Source organism: Lobosporangium transversale (genome assembly GCF_002105155.1).
Source record: "Lobosporangium transversale strain NRRL 3116 chromosome Unknown BCR41scaffold_14, whole genome shotgun sequence".
NCBI classification, from domain to species: domain Eukaryota; kingdom Fungi; phylum Mortierellomycota; class Mortierellomycetes; order Mortierellales; family Mortierellaceae; genus Lobosporangium; species Lobosporangium transversale.
This window is the reverse complement of record NW_019028992.1, coordinates 732,047-752,189: the sequence shown is the minus strand read 5'-3', so window position 1 is coordinate 752,189 and position 20,143 is coordinate 732,047. Positions and strand designations below refer to the sequence as shown.

The window sequence follows — 20,143 nt, the reverse complement described above, 5'->3', positions numbered from 1 at the left end:
CACCAGGTCTCTGGCTCTGCTTTGTATGTTGAGCAAGCCTCCGGTATGTTTTCCATTAGTATCTTGTATTCAGCGATACTAAACTTCAAGTGCCGGCCAAGAGCCTCAGGGCTTAGGGGATCAGAGTAGAGTTGCGCATATTTCTTAGTATCCGTTGTTGACCATCGTGTATCAGCTCCTAACTTTGATAGCTAAGGTTTTTGGCGCACTGGCATCATTAGCGGCGTCGTCCTGGTTCTCATACTGGAACAAACGATGATGAGCAAACGCAGGGTTCAAGGATTTTCTAATCAGAATTGCGTCTAGTATGCTATCCAGATCAAAATTCTTTTGCAGACGACTGACGAACTCCGCACGGAGAGCTGTGGCTCCCGGGAACATCACTCTTACTCTTCTGTTATGATGGAGTGGATCATTGGGTATAACTCCGGCACAACTGGACCTTTGCCGCTCATCGTCTCTGTGAAAGCCATTGCGGATCGGACCTCGATTACCTCTTTGAGTTGCTTGACCTTGTCACCACAAAGAAAAGTGTCTCTATTAGATTTCCAGAACCTTTTCATTTCTGGTGGGATATCTGGCTGGTCAAGTATTCCCATCATTTCTGCGACGGCCTCGGACAAAACTACAATGCGCTCGGCCATGATGTAGTAGGAATTCCAGCGCGTCTCAGTGTATCCCTACGCTTTTAAGTTCAATTACCCCTAAGGACTTCTGCGCTACTTTCAGGTACACACTGCCGTTAGGGGTCTGCAACAAGCTTGACAGCTTTTGGGCTTGTTCCAACAGGGACTCCACATCTTCGACTTAGCAATGGACTTTTTGACGCAAAGTTGCATCATGTATGCCACGCATGGGAGCCAAGTAACATGCAGTTGGCCTTCTGGCGTGCACGATCGCAGTCGATAAGGGTATCCTTGGTATTCTACAGCAGCTCGAATCGAGTCAGAGTGACTGGATAGTTCTTTATCAACTTCAGCTTTGGCCTCCTGGCGTGCATGCTCACCTTTGTATTTTCCAGCTCAAGCTCTCTTTCAGCAAGACTAGATAGAGCTGCGGATAGGTCTGTTTGGAAGTTTCAAGGCCATCTTCGGCATCCAAAAGGTCCTGTTGTCTGTTAAGATAAAACAGTAGGGAAGTTGCTGTCAGAGACCAGGGGCAGATTGCCGGCTTAGAAGAAAGCCTTGAAAGGTTTATTTGGTAGTGGTGTGCATCGAATAAACAATTTCTTCTACTAAGGACTCTTCTCTAATCTATGGTACGGTTACATTTTTTGACGATGCAAAGACTGGGTTAGTACAAAGCGAAATTAACCTGCTCCATACTCAGGTTGGAGGCCATACCTCTCTGTCCCTTGCTTTGATCCAAGAGAAAACGGATCTTCCGGGCTTGGAACCCAGACCCTCCTCTACAGAGAGGGAAGTTTTAGCCACTAGGCCAGGCTTACCAGCCTTCCGAGCTATTGAATAGAAAAACCTGTACAAATTTCATGTTCACGTGTAGTTGCAACTTCAAGTGAATTTTTTTTACATCACCATATTCCGAAGTGTTGCAATGAATTGTGCGACCGACGATCTGTCATAGATTTAAGTGTTTCCTCTGAAAGAAAAACATGTCAAGAATCGTGAGCCCTTGTTATCAAAAAAAAAAAAAAAAGAAAAACATGTCAAGAAGCAAGATATTAAAAAAAAAAAAAAAAAAAGAAGCCCATAGAAACAATTTAAAGATCCATGCACCTAGGTCTATTTGCTATTTCTAGTTTACTAAAGAAAAAAGGTGATTGTGAGTCAGAAGAAACCAAATCGAATGCGCCTCCTCCTGACTCTTACAGGTGAGAGCTTGACCGTGCGAAGAAAGATATTATCTCTGTGAATGCTATTAACCAACAAGCAGAATCCAACAAGTGCTCAGCCTCATGCGAATGAACCTCAATCCTAATGCAGATTTGTTAAAGTGACTCTGATCCAACCTCCACCTTTGGAGCGAGTACATGGGCACATATTGTATACTGTCAGAAAGAATACTTTGTCTCATGCTTGGTCCAAATCGTAAGTGGGAAAAAAAAAGGTTCAGCTGCGCCTCATCTAGAATCGCGCTTACAACAGTCAGCGTCTTGTTGATGCAGCCCATTCAGACTCCCTCCCATTCACTTTTTTTCTCATTCGTTTTTTTTATAAAAGGCCGCTTTTCTTACCTTCCAAACAACAACAACAAAAAAAAACAAAGAACTCAAGTAGCCGCTTGCAAACAAAACACATTCATACCCAGCTACCAGTCCTTCCTTCAGGAACAATTGGGGAATAAAGCAAATTGACCCGACTATCTATTTCTCTATCCATTTCTCTCTCTCAAGCATGCTGAAGAAGGACGACGTCAAAGGGGGAAACAAATCAGCTGAACACTCAATACCTCACGCTTCCGGTTCCCCCCAGGATGCTACAGCCACATCAATAGTTGACAAACTCAATGCCATGAACTTAGCTAAGGATAGCACTGTCACCTCCATAGATGCTGATACAACTGAAGGAACTAGCTCATTAAACATCAACGACTTTGATTTGAATGATATTGACGATCCCCTCGCTGGTTTCGAGGCTCAAAGAAGTGGCATCAAAGATCTCTCATTAAAGGTAATGGTCATTGCCTTGCTTTTCCCCTCCTTCTACTTTTCCTACTCGCCAATTAGCGGACATCGGAGAACCTTCGTGACCATTACTAAGCCCATTGTCCCATAAAAAAGTCCTAGACTTTGCGCCCTTTCTCCTCTCTATTACTTGCATATTTTGCGCGAGGGGGAAATGTGGTCATCATCTTTTTTTTCACAGGGCTCTCACATAAAATGCATCCATGGCAACTGGTGGTTGGTTGTTCATTTGCGCTAAAACAGCAAAGTACTGTATCACTCAATCTATTATATTTCTTTATTCATTACAGGAGCAACTTCTTAATCCTACAGAGTCTCATTTGGAATCACTTCAGAATTTGCTCGCAGCAAGGATACGAGAGGGCTCTGGCGAGGCCCTCTTCGAGATTGGAATCGAAGGTTAGTCTTGATGAATCAATCCTAATCCTAATCCAATTATTTTCTTTTGAGAAGGAAAAAGAAAGAAAGAAAAATCTTTTGAAAGTTAACCCAATGTAATCTTGTCGTGTCTCCTATATTTCTGCCTTTTATAAAAATAGAGGATGGTGCTCCTATGAACCTTACAGAGACCGAATATCAGACTGCATTCTCAACTGTTCGGACAGCTGCTTCTGCTATTGGCGCTGAAGTCGCTATTATGTTCGAGAAGAACTCTGGTCCATCACTACCAGAGTCAACATCGGGAGCAACAGGCGATAGTACTGATCAATCAACGGGCAAGACATCCTATGTCATGATTCGAAAAGTACCCAAATCAGCTGAGGAATTACTGGAGCTTCGCGTCGCTGTCGTTGGAAACGTTGTATGTATAATTGCTCGGTTGTAGCGATTTTTTTTTTTTCACCTCCTATATTTAGCTCGATCGATCTTGAAGAGATATTGATATTAATATGTCTTTTTATTTTTTCTTATCGCTATGCTCCGCAAATCGATCAGGATGCCGGAAAGGTATATTTGTTGCTTCCATTTGACGGCCATATATTCTATAGCCTTGACAGAGCTGAACAAGTAATTAACACACCATGATGTTATTATAGTCTACTTTGCTAGGAGTCCTTACTAAAGGCGTCCTTGATGATGGACGTGGAAAGGCACGAGTCAATTTGTTCCGGTAAGATATCCGTAGCTCATTCTTTTTTTCATAGCATCAAAAGATCCAATCCTTGTCTGCTAAGGGCCATTTGACGTTGATCCCTTTTAGACATAAACACGAGATTGATTCCGGCCGAACATCGTCCGTAGGTATGGAAATTTTGGGGTTTGATGCCAAATCGCAGCCTGTTTCTACCCTGGTAAACGGCAGGAATGCTCCCTGGGACGAAATCTGCGGAAAAGCCGCTAAAGTAAGGCATATAGGTATATTTTTTTGTTCTTTTTTATATAACTGTAAGGTATATCTTATTAATAAGCGACATTTCATTTGACCTCAGGTCTTGTCATTTATTGATCTTGCTGGACATGAGCGATATCTCAAGGTAAGGCGATATCACAATTTTGATTAAAGGAAAAAAAAAAAAAAAAAAAAAAAAAAAAGTAAGCGTGGCAGGGCTGTTAAGACATAATTCCTTTTTTCTCTTCTGCGTGCGATAGACTACGGTGTTTGGTATGACTGGATGCGCTCCTGATTTCGTGATGCTTATGGTTGGATCCAACGCTGGAATTATTGGTATGACCAAAGAACATCTTGGCTTGTCACTAGCTCTGGGTGTTCCTGTCCTGGTTGTTATCACAAAGATCGACATGTGCCCGCCTAACGTATTAGAGAATACAGTAAAGCAGCTAACGAAGATTCTCAAGTCTGCTGGATGCCGAAAAATCCCCATGTTTGTCAAGGTAACACCGATTTTTTTTTTTTTTTTTTTTTTTTTTTTTTAGTTTTCACGTATTTGTAAGGATTCGATGTTTAAAACCAAAGATCTTGGATCTAATCGAAAAAGTTTTGTTTACCATCCCGTATTGATTTGATTTGTTGTATTTAGTCGCATGAGGACGTTGTGGTTACAGCAGGCAATTTTGTTAGTGAGCGTATCTGCCCTATCTTCCAAGTCAGTAACGTTACTGGTGAAGGTCTAGATTTACTCAAAAACTTTTTGAACGTATTACCTATCAGTCAAAAGTATAATAAGGATGAGCCTGTTGAGTATCAGATTACGGACACTTTCTCTGTTCCCTTTGTTGGAACTGTTGTCAGTGGAGTGGTCATGAACGGAATTGTTCATGCGGGTGATCAGCTGTACCTTGGACCGGATGGCAATGGAGCGTTTCAAATGGTGACCGTCAAGAGTATTCAGCGCAAGCGACTAAATGTTCCTTTAGCTTGTGCGGGCCAAAGTGCCTCCTTCGGATTAAAGAAGGTGCGTCGATCCACTATCCGAAAAGGAATGGTAATGCTGGACAAGGAAACAACCCCCCCACCTCGAGGATGTCGAGAGTTTGAAGCTGAGATCCTTGTGCTGTACCATTCTACCACTATCGGCCACAAGTATCAAGCCATGTTGCATTGCGGTGCTGTTCGCCAAACAGCACGTGTTCTGGCGATGGATAAACCCGATCAAATCTTGCGTACAGGAGACCGTGCCACTGTCCGATTCCAATTCCTTCAGCCTGCCTATCTAAAAATCGGAGCTCGTTTGGTAATACAATTTTTACATGGAGGGGATTATGAACTGCTTATTTAATATTTGTCATAGAAAGTCAAAGGTAGGAAAAAACACCCTAACCATCAGATCTTTATGGTCATCATTAGATTTTCCGAGAGGGTCGAACCAAAGGAATAGGAAAAGTGTCCAAGATAATCGCGTGAGATGTTTGTATTTTATTACTTTTTTTTTTGTAACCTAGTAGCAACATTAAAAAGAAACGTGTTTGTAACCTGTACTTGGAAATGGGTTTGCACATTGATTGAGATTTGTCTAAACAAAGAAAAGTGGGGCAAATTGACAGGGTCACTATGCTCAAAAAGGAACTTGGGACGCGCAGTAACTTAGTCTTCTTTCCCCTTTTCTAATGCATCATTCAGCTTTTCATCTTTTCCATTCATTTGTTAACTCACTCAACTTTGTCTCTACACCTTTCATTCGTTTCTTTATTACCTTCCCCCCCCTTTTTTTTTTAAATTCATAACTGCCAGTGTCATTTCATATTTCACTTGGTATTGTCACCATACATAATACTTATTGCACAACATATCCTCAAGGATCAGATCAGCTTTCAAAAAAAAAAAAAAAAAAAAACTTAATAACCATGACCAAGCTTGCATCGGTCTACAAAACCGACTATGTTCAGTCACTCGACCAACATTCTCAAACCAACCTCAACTCATCCTGGGTCAACGACAAAGGTAAATGATCTACCTACTGACCTTTCGGCCTTTATATGTCTTTTTTTTTTTTTTTTTTTTTTTTTTTTTTTTTTTTTTTTTTTTTTCCCTCCTTCTCTCAAACAAAGCTGTTATTGCCTGGCCCTAGTTGACAGCAAATGAGCTCAAGGCTGATGTTACTGAAATTAATGCAAGCCTGTCTACACCACCCTAACTCTTATTACTCTTGCATCCTGACATTAACTGGAATGGTGTTCAAAATTAATAGGTGCTTGGTTAACCAACATTATCCTGATTGTCTTTCTCAAGTTCATCTTCAACATCATCCCAGGCATCTCACCTGAACTGAGCTGGACCCTCACCAACCTCACCTACAACATTGTAAATTTTTCATATTCAACTTTTTTTTTTATTTTTTTTCCTATTTGTTGTTCGTTCTTTATTGGCTTTCCATTTATTGAGAGAGCTTTTTTTTCTCTCGCTTTTCTATATCCCAACTTGGATACATTATTTTTATCTGGGAGCAAATTTAATGGGTCAGGTGCCCAAATCGAGTAATACGATTCAGGAGCCCCGACTTTTTTTTTTTTTTTTTTTTTTTCAGCTTATTGTCATATACTTCGTGAATATTGCAAGGAAGGAATTGACCAACAAAAAAAAAAAAAATGGCTCTGTTATTAAGCTGTGTACCAGACATTCGAAATCTGGACTAGATTGGACAGGACTAAGGGTTCAGGTCGATCATGGAATATGGATTTGTCCGAGTGAACAGAGAAGATGTGCCCCCGTGGATACTGGTCGGGAAAAAAAAAAAATCAAAGTATCTCCAAACTACTTTTACCATTTTACTCCTTGGGAAGAAGGGGCGAGAGAGGGCATCCTAGTTTATCTCAGAATCGACTTTTTTTTTTTTTTTTTTTTTTCTTATCTTGTTATTAGACTTTGTTCTATCGCGTGGTATTATACCCTTTTCTAACATTTTTTGCCTCTTTGTTTATTTGATTGCTACATTTATAGGGAAGCTATATTATGTTCCATGCAGTAACAGGCGTGCCATTCGAGATCTTCACTCAAGGAGCATATGATGGAATTACTCTGTGGGAACAGATCGATGGAGGTGTTCAGTTCACGGCAACGAGAAAGTATTTAACCACGGTGCCCATCGTTTTGTAAGTGAGACATGACTCTTTTTGAAAATCAACTATGCATGGGTCAGCTATAAGTGGATCAGGAAGAGCTATGAGATTTGATGCGTTACAGGATTGCTCAATTCCAGAATTTTATTTTTATACTGACGGCTATCATTTGCAGGACAAGGCAGACCTGAAACTAATGGAACCGTATGTCAAAAAAAGAAAAGAGCGCAGTCATAGATTTGGACAATCGCAGAACAAGATAGCACGTTGCGCATTGCGCACCAATTCCCACACTTGATCTTGTTGTGGAGGCTCTACGCCATTCAGGAGCAAAGTCAACTCTTTGCCGCAGGATTTCCAACTTGCCATGTTATTACTTGTAACTCAAAGGAAAAGCCATTTGACACTTTTTTTTTTTTTTTTTTTTTTTTTTTATCTAAAAAAAGGTTCTTGCTCAGCACCCATTACACTCACTATGCACCCTTCGCTTTCTTTGTTAATCTGGTGGCCACTGTGATTAATCTGATTGCAAAACTCCCATCTATGCACCAAGTTCGTCTCTTTGAAATCAATCAGAAGGTCGAAGGAACTACCGACTAAAGAAGCGACTCAGTGAAGGCTAAGGAGAAGGTTGTGATCGAACAGGGCAAAAAAAAAAAAAAAAAAAAAAAAAAACACCTCAAACATTCAATTTTGATACATCCGAAAAATAAACGCCGTAGCCCTACTTCTCAACTTATTACTACCAACAACAAACCGAAATAATAAAATTATATGATAGCAAATGACTGTTTAGTAAAGCGTATAACCGCCTTCAGTTTTGTTCTTTAATAATGTTCATAGGATCCAAAAAAAAAAGAGGGTGGGAGGGAGTACCACTGGTTACCGCTAGACTAGGTTCTCTTTTCTTGGTTTATTTTTTCTTTCTTTAATAGAAGTAACCCAAAACCTTTCCTCCGGTGTGGCGACGACGAGCCTCCTCGTGGTCCATGATGCCAGCAGAGGTGGTGAGGATGATATAACCGAACTGACGCGAGGGCAAGAGACGGGCGATCCACTTCTCAATCTCGTTCAACTTGATGTTGAAACGAGGAGAGATCACTCCAGTCTTATTGATACGTCCGATGAGCTGGACAACAATCTTGTTGGAACGGTGATCATCGATCTCCTCAAACTCGCCAATGTAACCTTTTTTTTTTTTTTTTTTTTTTTTTTTTTAAAAAAAAAAAAAAAACATTTGTAAATTAATATTTCCAATCCATTTTCATGAATAAAGTAATAATAATCATTAAAAGAAGTAATGTAAATATATATCTCCACTATTTAAAGGCTACAGGCCACGAAAACAAAGATAATAAATAAATTTGTATGCCCGCAGCTTGTAAGTAGTGTAGTTGTTCTCCCGAAGGCTTAAAAGATGCATGATGAAAAAAGAAGCAAAAACCAATAATCTTTGCAAGCACCACACATCCAGTTATACTCCGGTGCCTTAAAAAACAAAATCAAATCAAATGATATCAAAAATATAAAATAAAAGGAAAATACATTAAAAGAATTAAAAACACTAAAACGTACCATGCTTCTGCATCAAAGACAAGAACTTGACAATGACCTTGGAGGAAGGACGGATCAAGACCTGGCGCTTACCGCGCTTCTCGGCATTGTTGATGTTGTTGAGGCAGTCGTTCAAGACGGAGATGCGGACCATTTTGGACAAATTTTTTTTGCTTCTGAATACATATAATAAAAATCCCCCAGAATAATAATAATAATAATAAAAATAACATAATAAACCAAAAGGTAGAAGAGAAGAAGAAGAAAAGAAAAAAAAAATAAAAAAATAAATAAAAGTGAATAACGTGATTTTCTCATATGAGTGTCAATCTCCTTGGATTTTAATACAGGAGCGATTCATAAAGAAATATCAGTCAAGGCCCAAAGACCGAGCTCTGCAATGTATCATAAGCTCTTTGTGGCTGTCATCATCCTTTTTATTTATTTTATTTATTCTTGGCAAAAAAAAAATAAATAAATAAATAAAAAGGATAAGAAGTTCGAAAGATTTATTATGAGAGCAGTTCTGGTCTGTTTGCAAAGTTGGGCAGCGAAAGTGGCATGGAAGTTTTTGATAGCCTCCCCTTCTCATAGTAGGAAAAATATGGAAGGGGATAGAGGGATAGCGAATTGACAAAGCTAGCCAAACAAAATAAAACGATCGGTGAAGTCTATAACAAAAAAGGGTGCAGGACCATCGTTGGGTCGAATTTTTTTATAAAAGATCAAAAGATCAATTTATAAAAAATAAATCTCCAAGATCAGAAAACTCCTTAGCATCCTTATTGTCAATGACATTTAAGCAGTTGATATCCATGATTGAGATGTTTATTCAACACTTGGATGAACAATTGTTGAGAGTTGAGAAGGGTTCGGATGAATGGATGGATGGATAGATGAATAGGATAGATGAATAGGATGGATGGATGAAGATAAATCCTGGAATCCATACGCAGTTCGCAGACGCACCTTTGAACAAGTTTTAGAGAGGGAGCAAACGCTGCCCCCAAAGCAAAGTTGAATTTAAACTATTTGGATTGCACGTGATATGTCTACACAGACACTTTTTTTTTATTCTTGTGTTGCGATCTAGAATGAAAACCAAAAAAAAATGGCGAATATCAATATTTACTCCTTATCTCTCCACAAATATAACCCCTGTCCTCCTGGATATGGCGAATACAAAAATATGAATATGGACATAGACGTTTTTTTCTTTTCTTCCTCCTTCATTACCCATATTCTTGCAAGAAACTTACATTATGCGCGCCTAGTAATTGTTCATGAACCTTTTCAATCGATTTGAAGTAGTTTACAGTTTTGACGTGGAGTTCCAGTGTTGCATCCTCATCACATACAATCATACCCCGTGGATGAACCTGAATAGCGGAAACAGTCCACATGTGGTTCATCCCTTCCTCAATACACTTGGCCAATGCCAGTGCTTTGTGTGCGCCAGTGATTATGATACAAACCTCACGGGCATCAATGATCGTACTAAAATAGAGGGAAAAAAAAAAAAAAAAAAAAAAAAAAAGTCAGGTCAAGGGTATGGAAAATGGTTAAACATTTAGTGAAAAGAAAAATATCAGAAGGTGGTAAAAGAAATAAGGTTGTGCTTTGCAAAGGATTGTACCACCATGTTAACATGAAGGTTGATGGAATGGATAGAAGCTGGGGTATTGGTGCAGTAAAGAGTGTCGTTTTTTTTCTAGTGCAAGCAAGCCGGTCGGGTTTCTTTTTGCCGAGCCAAAGTCAAGTCACACATGTAACTCATTGTAGACCATGCTAGCCTGAAATCCTGGTGCCTTAAAATGGTAAACATCTGAGAGTTGATTGTTCCGGGGTTCCTCAGCCATGTCTGTTTTTTTTTTTTATCCCTTCTTTGCGCCTTGCCATGCCCTGTCCAGACTGTTGAGGAAAATTAAACTGAAAATACAATTATTGTTTATGAAAAAAAAGTTATAAAAGACACTTTACCCGACACCGACAGTCAATGCCAAGTTTGGAACCTTTGTGATATCATTGTCAAAAAAACGAGCATTGGCAACGATCGTTTCGTACGCAAGAGTCTTGACACGGGTTCGTGAGCTGAGCGATGAGCCTGGTTCATTGAATGCGATGTGACCATCGGGGCCGATACCGCCTAAAAACAATTCAATTCCGCCCACTGCTGCAATCTTTTCTTCATAGAGTTGACATTCAAGATCCAGATCTACTGCGTTGCCGTCGAGGATATTAACATTTTCTGGTGGGATGTCGATATATCGGAAGAGGTTGTTCCACATGAATGTGTGGTATGACTCGGGGTGATCTCTTTTAAAAAGGAAAAAGGAAAAAAAAAAAAAAAAAGGTTAGTTGATTGAGCCGAAAACATTTTTATTCCCACCCTACTTAACCTTGTGAAATATTCACAAAAAACGCCCCTCTCCATTCTTCCCTTTCATAGTCTGTTTGTTTTTGCTTATCTCATCAGGTCTAAGGAATAAAAAAAACACGAATCTCCTTTCTCCCTTACCTGGGTAATCCAACGTATTCATCCATGTTAAAGGTGATAATGTGTCTGAAAGAAAGCTCTCCTGCCTGATGAAATTTAACGAGATTGCGATAAACACCAATAGGTGATGACCCAGTTGGGAGACCAAGAACAAATGGTTTCGACTCTGTTGGAGCAAACTCTTTGATGCGCTCCAGTACATACTTGGCTATCATAATTGCAAGGAAAGTAAGAGAAATGAATAAAAAAGAATATCAAAATAATTTGGAAAATAATTTAAAAAATCTAAGAGACAACGTTTCTTGTCTCTATTACAAGGCAATGCCAAGGGATGTTCAAATATGGACTATGGAAAACACTTTACCGACATGGTATGAAACAGCGTCATAGTCTTTGCGAATAACTAATCTCATGATGTAATATAGTTCGAGGATGAGGATAAGGATGAGAATGAGATTAATGACGGTATGTTGATATGTTGGAGTAGAACAACGTAAATGATAGCGTGAGGATGTGAAGTGAAGAATGGTATAAAAAGAAGGAAGAAAAGAGAAAGAAAAAAGGAAGAGAGAAATATAAAAAAAAAAAAAAAAAAAAAAAGCCAGTCAAATCAATCAATTAAGGCACGAAAAAGATAAGATGATCCAAGGGGGTGGGGGAAATTTTTTTTTTCTTTCTTTCTTAGAAAGGTATCTGAGCGATCTGTTGATTCAATTCAACCAACGGACTACTCCTATCGGTAAAAGCGTATATATTCATATACATGAAAGATGGGATAGTGAATGTTTACATGTAACACACCCGAGTAATTTAGGCTATAAATGAGCTGATAACAGTGCATGTCATGAACTTAGTGAAGATGCACGGTCAACAGAAGAAAATGATTAAGAAAAGCAATAGGAATTAAGATAACAAAAAATAAAAAGATGCCATTAACAATAACATCGTCATTTACCTTCTCATCTCAACTACGCACCCCACAATTGAGTTGGCGTGTTCATATCTCTGTATCCTCAACGACTCCTACATACGCGAGCCCGTATCTCTTCGCACTCAATTTCGCTTATCAGCCCACGATCGCAGCGTGTGATTGGACAATCATACAAGAACAAAAGACATGGACGACAACAAATATGCAGCTTGTTTCGTACCAATGCAAAGAGCTTTTTGTAATAGGACTCTATTTTCTCTCCGAACATGATGAACTTGTCCTTGTTTCTTATTATGAGTAGATATTATTGTTTATTTATTTATTTATCTCTGGCTACTTGTGCTTAATCATAATGGATGGGCGTTGGATTTGCCTCCTTTTTTTATTTTTATTTTTTGGCATTACGCATAAAGGCGATCATCTCTTATGCGATTCGAGCCTACGCGCTTATCTTGGATCAATCGCACAGCACTAGCCACATCAACTTGGTTCGCCACCACGGGACATCCAAGATTAGCCAACCCTTCTTTCAAGCCACGTAATGTCCCAGACGTTGTCAGCACTTTTCCGTAGATAAACTCTTGAAGACTGAGAAGTAAATATGTGTTAGTCATTCCTCGCACCTCACACTATGTATAAAGCCATATAAAGTTTATATAATGAGAAGAAATGGTTAGCCATCGTGTTCGTTTTAGCAAACAACACAATTATTCATTTTTTTTTTTAAAAAAAAAAAAAAAAAAAAAAAAAAAAATTACATATGACATGAGCGCGGCACTAAGGTTTTGAACCAAATTTGGTACTTCGAGTGTAGGGATCTCATTAACAATGGTTGAGCCAGTTGTTTGTAACAACCTCAGCCATGGGTAATTATACTCCACATTCGCTGATCCTGTAAAATATGAAGATGGTGAAAACGTGTCGAGGATAATAATCCTAAGGTATCAAAAGTAACAAAAGCAACAACAACAATGATTCGTGATTAATAACAACTTTTTTTCATTCTCTCTTCTTCCACTTCTGCTTCTTACTTTTGCTTTTTCCTTACCTGGTTGCTTGAATGTTTTGTAAGATAGCCCTTGCGAAATTAAGGCTATCCTTGTCTTTGACTTCGTAGTTGCATGGGATAAAGATCACTGTAGGATCTGAATTCAGCTCGTAAATATTGCAATTAGCGTTCCTTGGCGAATTAATATCAGCATTATTTTCTTTCTGCCACCCCATCCAAAAGAATAAAAAATATTCATAAGTATTATTAGATTGTTGCGTTATTATAAAACAACATTAAAAAACAAAAAAAGAGAAATGAACAGTCGGATCACGCACCAAGTCAATGCCTGGCAAGATAATGGAGCCCAATAAGGTCTTTTCTTTGATCGTATGCAACAGCGCACTACCACCAAACGCTGTTCCAATGATCAAGGTAGAACATGATTTTGGGCTGGATATTGATGAAGATGTTGAAGTTGATCCAGTAGTAGTAGTAGCCGGTTTTATGGCCGCTGTATCGCGCCACAGGAAGATTGGCTTTGGTAAAGTTACGGCCTTATCTAGGGACTCCTGAAAGTCTTCCTCGTCACTCGATTGGTACCTGTGATGGTCGTCTTCGAAATCCTAAAAAAAAGTCAAAATGCGATTCCAATTCTAGATCAGACACGTATGCCTGCCATATAATGTCGAATGAGCTGTAGAATGACTTCATGTGTATTTTACCATTGTGTTTGTGTGTATTTTCTGTTTAATAAAAAAGAGAAAAAGAAAAAGAAGCTCTCCTTTAATTATTATTGCCGCGTGGGCTTTGGCCGCGTGGAGGACGTGTTGCGCGTTCCTAATTGCGCGTCGCATGACCCTTAATCGACTGTTGAATGCACTTGAGTTTGATTAATTTGCCATTATATACCTTATCATCACAGAGAGCAAACGGGTACTATATAGGACTGGAGCTATGGCTCTGGTTATTTTAGAAGGCACATGGGATATTAAATGCAAGAGAATGGACTTTAAAGGCTTAGTAGCTATCCTGCATTCTGAAGATAAGGAGAACTAACTTTTTTTTTTCCCCTTCTACGAGCGAGACATTCATTTCTTTTTTTTTTTTTTTTTTTTTTTTTTTTTAATTGTCGACTATGGATAAAATCACACAAGATGACCACAGAAGGGACGTAACGTACGGACGTATAATGTAGAGAGCCGAGAAAATGCATTTATTCTTCATATGATTAAATATTTATTGTTTAGAATATCGCTGTAAGAGGGTGCATTCAAGCCGTATAAACTCGGGAATAAGCTCCACATACTTTCTCGTCTGATCCAGATCCGGTTCTATAGTGCTCTTCTCATTCGCTATGTCAACTCCACTGCTGCCGTTATTTTGCATATTCTTATCACCAGACTCATAAATAGCGGAGCTTGAACGCTGACCATAGAGATAAGCTTTCCTAGCAGCTCCCCAAGCGGCAGAACCAGCCCCCTTCTGCTCATTTTGGTTTGTTCTCATAACCGGAACACCAAAGACATTAGAGAGCAATTGAAGAATGGCTGGATTCGAGGACGCTCCACCTGTGGCTAAGATCCTTGAGATTCCAGGCGGCGCCAATGTTCTTATTGTTGAGGAGCCTATCTGGCTTGATCGGGTCCTCATACTCAAGAATTGTGATTCACAAATTGCCATCACGTTAGCTTGTTGCTGCTGCTGCTGATTGGTGTTGCTATCACTATTCTTAAAATCAAATTCCTGAACAAGAACTCCTTCTTGAAATCGGTACAAGCCTTGGACTGGCGGCCAGATCTCTCTGTCAAAGAAGTAGAATCCAATATTTCTCTTGGTATCTTCCTGATCCTCTTGCTTTGTTAAATATCGATTAAATTGGTCCCAGTCACCGTTTGCATACATATCTCTTACTTTCTCCCTTGCCAAGGACCCGTTCTTGGCACAATAGAGCATTAAGTATCCATTGGGATCTACAGGATGACAAAGATATCCAATAGAGAGTCTAGCGTCCGCCTGATTTGTTTCCATCTCCTGATCCTGTCGTCGCCCTTGCTGTTGCTGTCGTTGTTGCTCTTGCTGACTCTCCGAATCATCGGAAGATAGCGATCGAGTTGAGACACCACGGCTATCTGTGTAAAGAAGGAGGGTATCACTAGTTCCCAGACTGACGATTGCATCTCCTTGCTCTGCATGCATCGCCATAACTGTGGCAGGGTTGTCTCCTGTGAAGGTTACAATGTTGACGTCTGAACACGTTTGAAATGCAATAAAGTTTTTCATTTCTAGTTAGGAGAGAATGCTTCTTTTATAGCCTATTGCACCAGTCTAAAGATCCTAAGTCTTCTATTTGGAGGGGCCTGACTTACCGTTCCGAAATCCGTATCGTTCCACGTACCACTTGCTCAATGTTCCTTGGATCTTCCTACCAGTCGCATCCACTTCTCCTAATTTCTCCACCAAGCTAAGGGCTTTATCCTTCTCATCTCCGTTTTTATGGCCACCCCGTCCGACGAACTTTGTCAGTAGTGGATCCCATGTCTTGGTCTCGATGTTGAGCAGATTCATACCCGATCCATCAGCCATGTCGATCATAGCATACTGTGCCATCAATAACGATGCCAGAAAGGAACTTACTAACGAGATCCTTTCAGTAGCATTGTAGATGTCGGGCTTCTTTTGAATAATCTAAGGCATAAAAATCCCAGTAAGAATATAAAAAAAAAAAAAAAAAAAAAAAAAAAACTAGAACCATGCGGACTAAAATGCCCTTTGTGCTGTAGACATTCTTATACCCATATGATACCTTGGATATCTGGTTCCCCGTATAACGCTCATAAGCACGCGATCCCGTCAGCTCTGCTAGGCGCTGTTGTCCGAGACGTCTAAGCGATGTTGATGATGAATAAGAATTCTTTCCTTGTGACTGCGCAACAAGACTGCCTAGATACTCTTCAATTTCTTCACATTGTCTAGTGGTACTTGTGTCTTGCCAAATGGGTGACTCTGCCACTGCAAAAGCGTTTTTGAATATATCCACAAGAGAGTACGACGATGAAGACATTGATTGGTTGTCGCATTTCATAGATTGCATGGTCTGAAATGCGTTTTGCGCCTCTTTCTTGGCCCAGTAAACGCTACCGTGTTGCTACATGGTTGATAGTTAAAAAAAAAAAAAAAAAAAAAAAAAAAAAAAGCACGATGTGGTTTTTATTAATTTGTCAATGTTTGTTAATTTGATACTGAGTGATTTGAGAAGCATGAGAACAATTAAGAATGATAATAACAAAAACAATGGAAATAAATATGCAATACCTGGGCAGCTCCCGAGATTGCTTGTACGCGTTCAAATGGGAATCCTTGATCCTTCATTTTATCCAAGACCAATTGAAGTGCTTCAATCCACAGGAGCACTGGCGTTGTTCGAACATCATCTCTGTTCCTGTTATCATTTAGATGTTCAAAAGAGGTGACCCCTCCACAAGTCTTGTACTGTGGCAAGTCCGAGTCGAAATGAACAGCGAATGAGGAATGTGTCTCAAGCACTGATGTTACTCCATCTTGATTCGTCTTATTCTTCTGTGGAACAGAATGTAACGCGATGACCTTCAGCTGTTGTGTCGACAAATCAAATCCAAGGAAAAGCGGCGACGACGCCTTGTGGTCTAGATGTTGATGGCTCTCTTCTGATATCTCCATCTTGAGCCTTTGTTAAAAAAATAAAAAATAAAAAATAAAACAACGTTAATATATATCTGTAATCAAAAACGAACATGTGAGCCTAGGTATTATAAATGTGTAATGTGAAAACCAAGAGTTCAATAAATTATGTGTAACCTACATTCTTTGCTAGATGATTCTGTTGAACTGTCTTTCAGAGGAGCAAATCTTGTTGAATTTTACAGTCTACTCAGAGTATCCACTAATACTATCATATTACGTATTTCAGTTCGCGGACTCTGTTGGAGAAAATGTCTGAGATGCTCCATTCGAGAGATAATCATTATTGGAGATGGATCCGGTCTAGCATTGCTGGTTTAATGTTTTAGTAATAAAAAATAAAAAAAAATAAAAAAAAAAAAACGAGTATCTAGATCAAGGAACCAGGTTTTTATATGTTTACATGTCTGTTTATTAATATTACGGTGTGGTGAAAAATGAGAAATGATGAGTGGCTAAGTTATTCTTGTAATGTGTAGGTATCTATGCAAGTATGCAACTGAAAGAGTCGCATACACGACAAGTCTAATTATCCTTTCTTTTTTTTTTTTTACAAGAACATGGCGCCAACAGCGGCGGCAAGGACAGCAGCAGTGGCGCCAAGAGTCTTGAGGGAGCCAGCAGCGCCCTCCTTCTTATCAGAGCTAGCCGTAGGCGAGGCACCAGCTGTAGTAGCAGCGGTGGTAGTAGTGACGGTAGAGGTGGGGACAGGAGCGCCAGAGACACCGCCTGAGGGGGCAGGGGCGCCAGAGGGGACAGGGGCACCTGAGGGGCCAGGGGCGCCTGAGGGGCCAGGAGGGGTCACGGGATCGACACCTTTGATGGTGAAAGGACCGCCGTACGACTGGAGAGGATAAGTGTCAACGTGGATGCTGTACAAGTTGCTGGTTGTCAAGGTAGCGGGAAGGGTGACCTTGGCGGACTTGCTCTTAACGCAGTTCAAGACACCGATAGCACCAATACCTGGGACAAGGACCTGCTCAGTACCGTTATTTCCACCAGTACCGATGTAGAGAGCAATGTTCAAATCCTTATCGTTATCGGCGTGGCAGTTGTTGGTCCAGGTGACAGTGTGAGTCTGACCAGCGGTCCAGACAGTGGACTGAACGGGCTCGGAGTAAGCGAGACGGCCCTCGTCCTGAGCAGCGACAGCAGAGATGAGAGCGGCGGCAGCGAAGATAGCAATGGACTTCATGGTTGGTATTATGAGGTTTGGATGAGTGAAAGGTTAAAGAGAGAGAGGGGGAAGAGGACAAGTAAACAAGAAATGTGAGTGGGAAACGTTGGGTCAGAGTTGTTCAAGGAAGTCGTTTTTGAAGCGGATATCCGTGTCTTTTATAGTATTACCCAACAACCAGGAACTTCCCTGGATTAGAAGAGAAAATCGCTTACTCGGTCTTGATTTGCTCCACTGCTCTGCTGCTCACTGCTTTGTTTTGATATGCACGCGATGGCCATCACTTAGTTGTACCTGTGAGACTGTTGAGAGGCGAAAAATAACTGCTGCTTTTAGGTTTAGATTAGCCAAACGTTCAGTCCATTCCATTGTTGCAGAAAAGTTCCCTTGATGACACCAGAAAAACGAAAATAGAATATGGTTTCTCTTTTTCTCGATATCCCGCCATTCAATAAACAATACTCACTTTTGTCATTGACCTATCATTCCACACTCAGGCTCTCGTCAATAAAAAAAAAAAAATCCATCTTTTTGTTATAACATGAATATCCTCCAACTCGTTTGGTCAGTGATCCATATATTTTCTATTCAAAAAATGATGATTGAATTGATTTGGTGGCTGATTTTGACATTTCACCCTCCGTGACTAACTGGTGCCAATGAATATAATTGGCTCCCAATTCAATCAAGATTATTCAGAAAATATATGAATCACTGACCAAATGGGACGGAGTATATGGATATGAATATGTAATAAAACATCAGCTGGCCACTTCTTCCTGTCGGGAATAGGAGGTTATGTTATTCTACATATACATGTACATGTACATGTGTTCTTCCTCACTCGTTGGTCCGTTCATGAATCCTCTCCTTCTGTAATAAAATAAGGGCTTGAAGAAAAGCTCGTTTGCAAAGACAAAAAAATATATATTATCAAATCATCAACGACTTGTAAATCATGTAATTCGTGTAAATGTATTACGGAAAAATGACTTTAGATCGTTTGTGTAATCTTCTTTACTTAGTGGCACGCACAATAAGACAGCACTTTTTATCACTCTGGCAACCCAACTCGAGCTGATGGAGCACAAAATAATTAATTAATATGTATTTCACCGATAAGAAAATCCGATTTCACAAGCCATGGAGCCCCAGGTATTCTCTTTTTTACTTAATAGCCATAAAATATAGTGCAGCTTGCCTCTTTTGCACCTTTGCACATGTCTGAATGTAAAAATGCTTTGTTTTTTTGGCCTCTCATTCCTCTCTTTCTATGGACAGCAGCCTAAAAATATGAGCACAGAAAAAAATGAACGAATGTCCATGCAATGATTTTATTGCAATTAAGGTTTCAACAAAAACTGGAAAGTTACCGAGATTTAATCCGTCTATGTGCATGTCCTTTCCAAAAAAGAATGTCAGGAAAAATTCTGCTCCCCCCCTTTCCCGCTCACAACCAGAGTCCAGAGTGAATTCAACATTTTAGGATCAAAGCGACCATCTCTAATGGTGAAAAACATTTTGAGAGCTACTTGAGAGATAGAAAAAAGATGGCCAGACTGGGGCCTTCACATGGCACGTGCATCATAATCGCCGTTTTATAGTTTTAAACAGAACGACACATTGAAGAATAGCACAACATATGCCTGAATTACATCACAGAGAACCGTCTGGTTTATTACGAAGCAAAGATATCACTAGCTACTTGCTGCTCTGGGTGCAGTCCGGTGTTGTGCTTTGACCCTGGCTCGACTTTGTACCTGTGCTTCTCGCTGCTAGCATTCTTTGTTGTATCCAGGAAGATTGTCCCTTCGCTACCACAGGCTGAAGAAATGATCACGAATAATATCGCATAAATATATATATATGCTGTTACATCGCATGAAAATAATACGTCCATTTTTACAATAGAGTCCATAGGACTAGTAGCCAAGCAAGTACGCCTACAAAGAAAAAAATGAGCTAATGTCCTTATTGCAGGTTATAAAAGCAGCAAAGAAAAGATGTACCTCATAAGGTTATTCATTCACTTTTTTTTTTTTTTTTTTTTTTTTTTTTCGCTTTCTTTGATATAACCATGGTCATTGCTTGAAAAAATTTACTTTTTTATGAGTCAAGGCGGTCAAGGGATGATTTATTATTTGATAGTATTAACCATCTTTGGTTGCATGTTCACA

General features: G+C 39.7%; 7 protein-coding genes across 7 annotated transcripts; 2 read left to right on the top strand and 5 right to left on the bottom strand.

Moving 5' to 3' along the window:
• Positions 1 to 3,281: 3,281 nt before the first annotated feature.
• Positions 3,282 to 5,447, top strand: BCR41DRAFT_304196 (P-loop containing nucleoside triphosphate hydrolase protein; the record flags this gene model as incomplete). Its single annotated transcript, XM_022020750.1, has 8 exons — positions 3,282 to 3,446; positions 3,581 to 3,592; positions 3,682 to 3,755; positions 3,846 to 3,987; positions 4,075 to 4,119; positions 4,235 to 4,477; positions 4,624 to 5,277; positions 5,391 to 5,447. The coding sequence occupies 8 exons, from the start codon at positions 3,282 to 3,284 to the stop codon at positions 5,445 to 5,447; spliced, it is 1,392 nt and encodes a 463-aa protein (XP_021882452.1).
• A 409-nt stretch (positions 5,448 to 5,856) lies between these two features.
• BCR41DRAFT_351895 (ORMDL family-domain-containing protein) lies at positions 5,857 to 7,747 on the top strand. Its single transcript, XM_022023877.1, has 4 exons — positions 5,857 to 5,984; positions 6,232 to 6,344; positions 6,981 to 7,132; positions 7,546 to 7,747. Exons 1-4 carry the CDS (start codon positions 5,888 to 5,890, stop codon positions 7,697 to 7,699), a joined length of 516 nt encoding a protein of 171 aa, XP_021882451.1. The 5' UTR covers positions 5,857 to 5,887; the 3' UTR covers positions 7,700 to 7,747.
• A 280-nt stretch (positions 7,748 to 8,027) lies between these two features.
• On the bottom strand, positions 8,028 to 8,807 carry BCR41DRAFT_304215 (40S ribosomal protein S22-A; the record flags this gene model as incomplete). Its single annotated transcript, XM_022020753.1, has 2 exons — positions 8,028 to 8,287; positions 8,675 to 8,807. 2 exons carry the CDS (start codon positions 8,805 to 8,807, stop codon positions 8,028 to 8,030), a joined length of 393 nt encoding a protein of 130 aa, XP_021882450.1.
• Positions 8,808 to 9,343: 536 nt separating this feature from the next.
• BCR41DRAFT_404904 (glucosamine-6-phosphate isomerase 1) lies at positions 9,344 to 11,563 on the bottom strand (the record flags this gene model as incomplete). Its single annotated transcript, XM_022029375.1, has 5 exons — positions 9,344 to 9,742; positions 9,913 to 10,150; positions 10,634 to 10,969; positions 11,172 to 11,358; positions 11,515 to 11,563. The coding sequence occupies 5 exons, from the start codon at positions 11,561 to 11,563 to the stop codon at positions 9,725 to 9,727; spliced, it is 828 nt and encodes a 275-aa protein (XP_021882449.1). The 3' UTR covers positions 9,344 to 9,724.
• An 815-nt stretch (positions 11,564 to 12,378) lies between these two features.
• Positions 12,379 to 13,837, bottom strand: BCR41DRAFT_351891 (hypothetical protein). The gene is made up of 5 exons (XM_022023876.1): positions 13,795 to 13,837; positions 13,408 to 13,695; positions 13,130 to 13,293; positions 12,840 to 13,017; positions 12,379 to 12,710 (listed from the first exon to the last, which is right to left on the bottom strand). Exons 1-5 carry the CDS (start codon positions 13,795 to 13,797, stop codon positions 12,483 to 12,485), a joined length of 861 nt encoding a protein of 286 aa, XP_021882448.1. The 5' UTR covers positions 13,798 to 13,837; the 3' UTR covers positions 12,379 to 12,482.
• Positions 13,838 to 14,308: 471 nt separating this feature from the next.
• On the bottom strand, positions 14,309 to 16,855 carry BCR41DRAFT_335445 (hypothetical protein; the record flags this gene model as incomplete). Its single annotated transcript, XM_022021984.1, has 5 exons — positions 16,385 to 16,855; positions 15,876 to 16,217; positions 15,439 to 15,757; positions 15,191 to 15,318; positions 14,309 to 15,085 (listed from the first exon to the last, which is right to left on the bottom strand). Exons 1-5 carry the CDS (start codon positions 16,766 to 16,768, stop codon positions 14,309 to 14,311), a joined length of 1,950 nt encoding a protein of 649 aa, XP_021882447.1. The 5' UTR covers positions 16,769 to 16,855.
• A 322-nt stretch (positions 16,856 to 17,177) lies between these two features.
• On the bottom strand, positions 17,178 to 18,110 carry BCR41DRAFT_351889 (hypothetical protein). Its single transcript, XM_022023875.1, has one exon. It carries the CDS (start codon positions 17,982 to 17,984, stop codon positions 17,340 to 17,342), a length of 645 nt encoding a protein of 214 aa, XP_021882446.1. The 5' UTR covers positions 17,985 to 18,110; the 3' UTR covers positions 17,178 to 17,339.
• Positions 18,111 to 20,143: the final 2,033 nt, after the last annotated feature.

Excerpts from the sequence above, each read along its gene's own strand:
- BCR41DRAFT_351895 (XM_022023877.1), top strand. The coding sequence starts at position 5,888 with ATGACCAAGCTTGCATCGGTCTACAAAACCGACTATGTTCAGTCACTC. Across the intron at positions 6,345-6,980 it reads CCAACCTCACCTACAACATT|GGAAGCTATATTATGTTCCA; the intron begins GTAAATTTTTCA and ends CTACATTTATAG. Across the intron at positions 7,133-7,545 it reads ACCACGGTGCCCATCGTTTT|GTTCTTGCTCAGCACCCATT; the intron begins GTAAGTGAGACA and ends ATCTAAAAAAAG.
- BCR41DRAFT_351891 (XM_022023876.1), bottom strand. Across the intron at positions 13,294-13,407 it reads TCTTGCCAGGCATTGACTTG|AAAGAAAATAATGCTGATAT; the intron begins GTGCGTGATCCG and ends ATGGGGTGGCAG. Across the intron at positions 13,018-13,129 it reads CAAAACATTCAAGCAACCAG|GATTATTATCCTCGACACGT; the intron begins GTAAGGAAAAAG and ends TTGATACCTTAG.
- BCR41DRAFT_351889 (XM_022023875.1), bottom strand. The coding sequence starts at position 17,984 with ATGAAGTCCATTGCTATCTTCGCTGCCGCCGCTCTCATCTCTGCTGTC.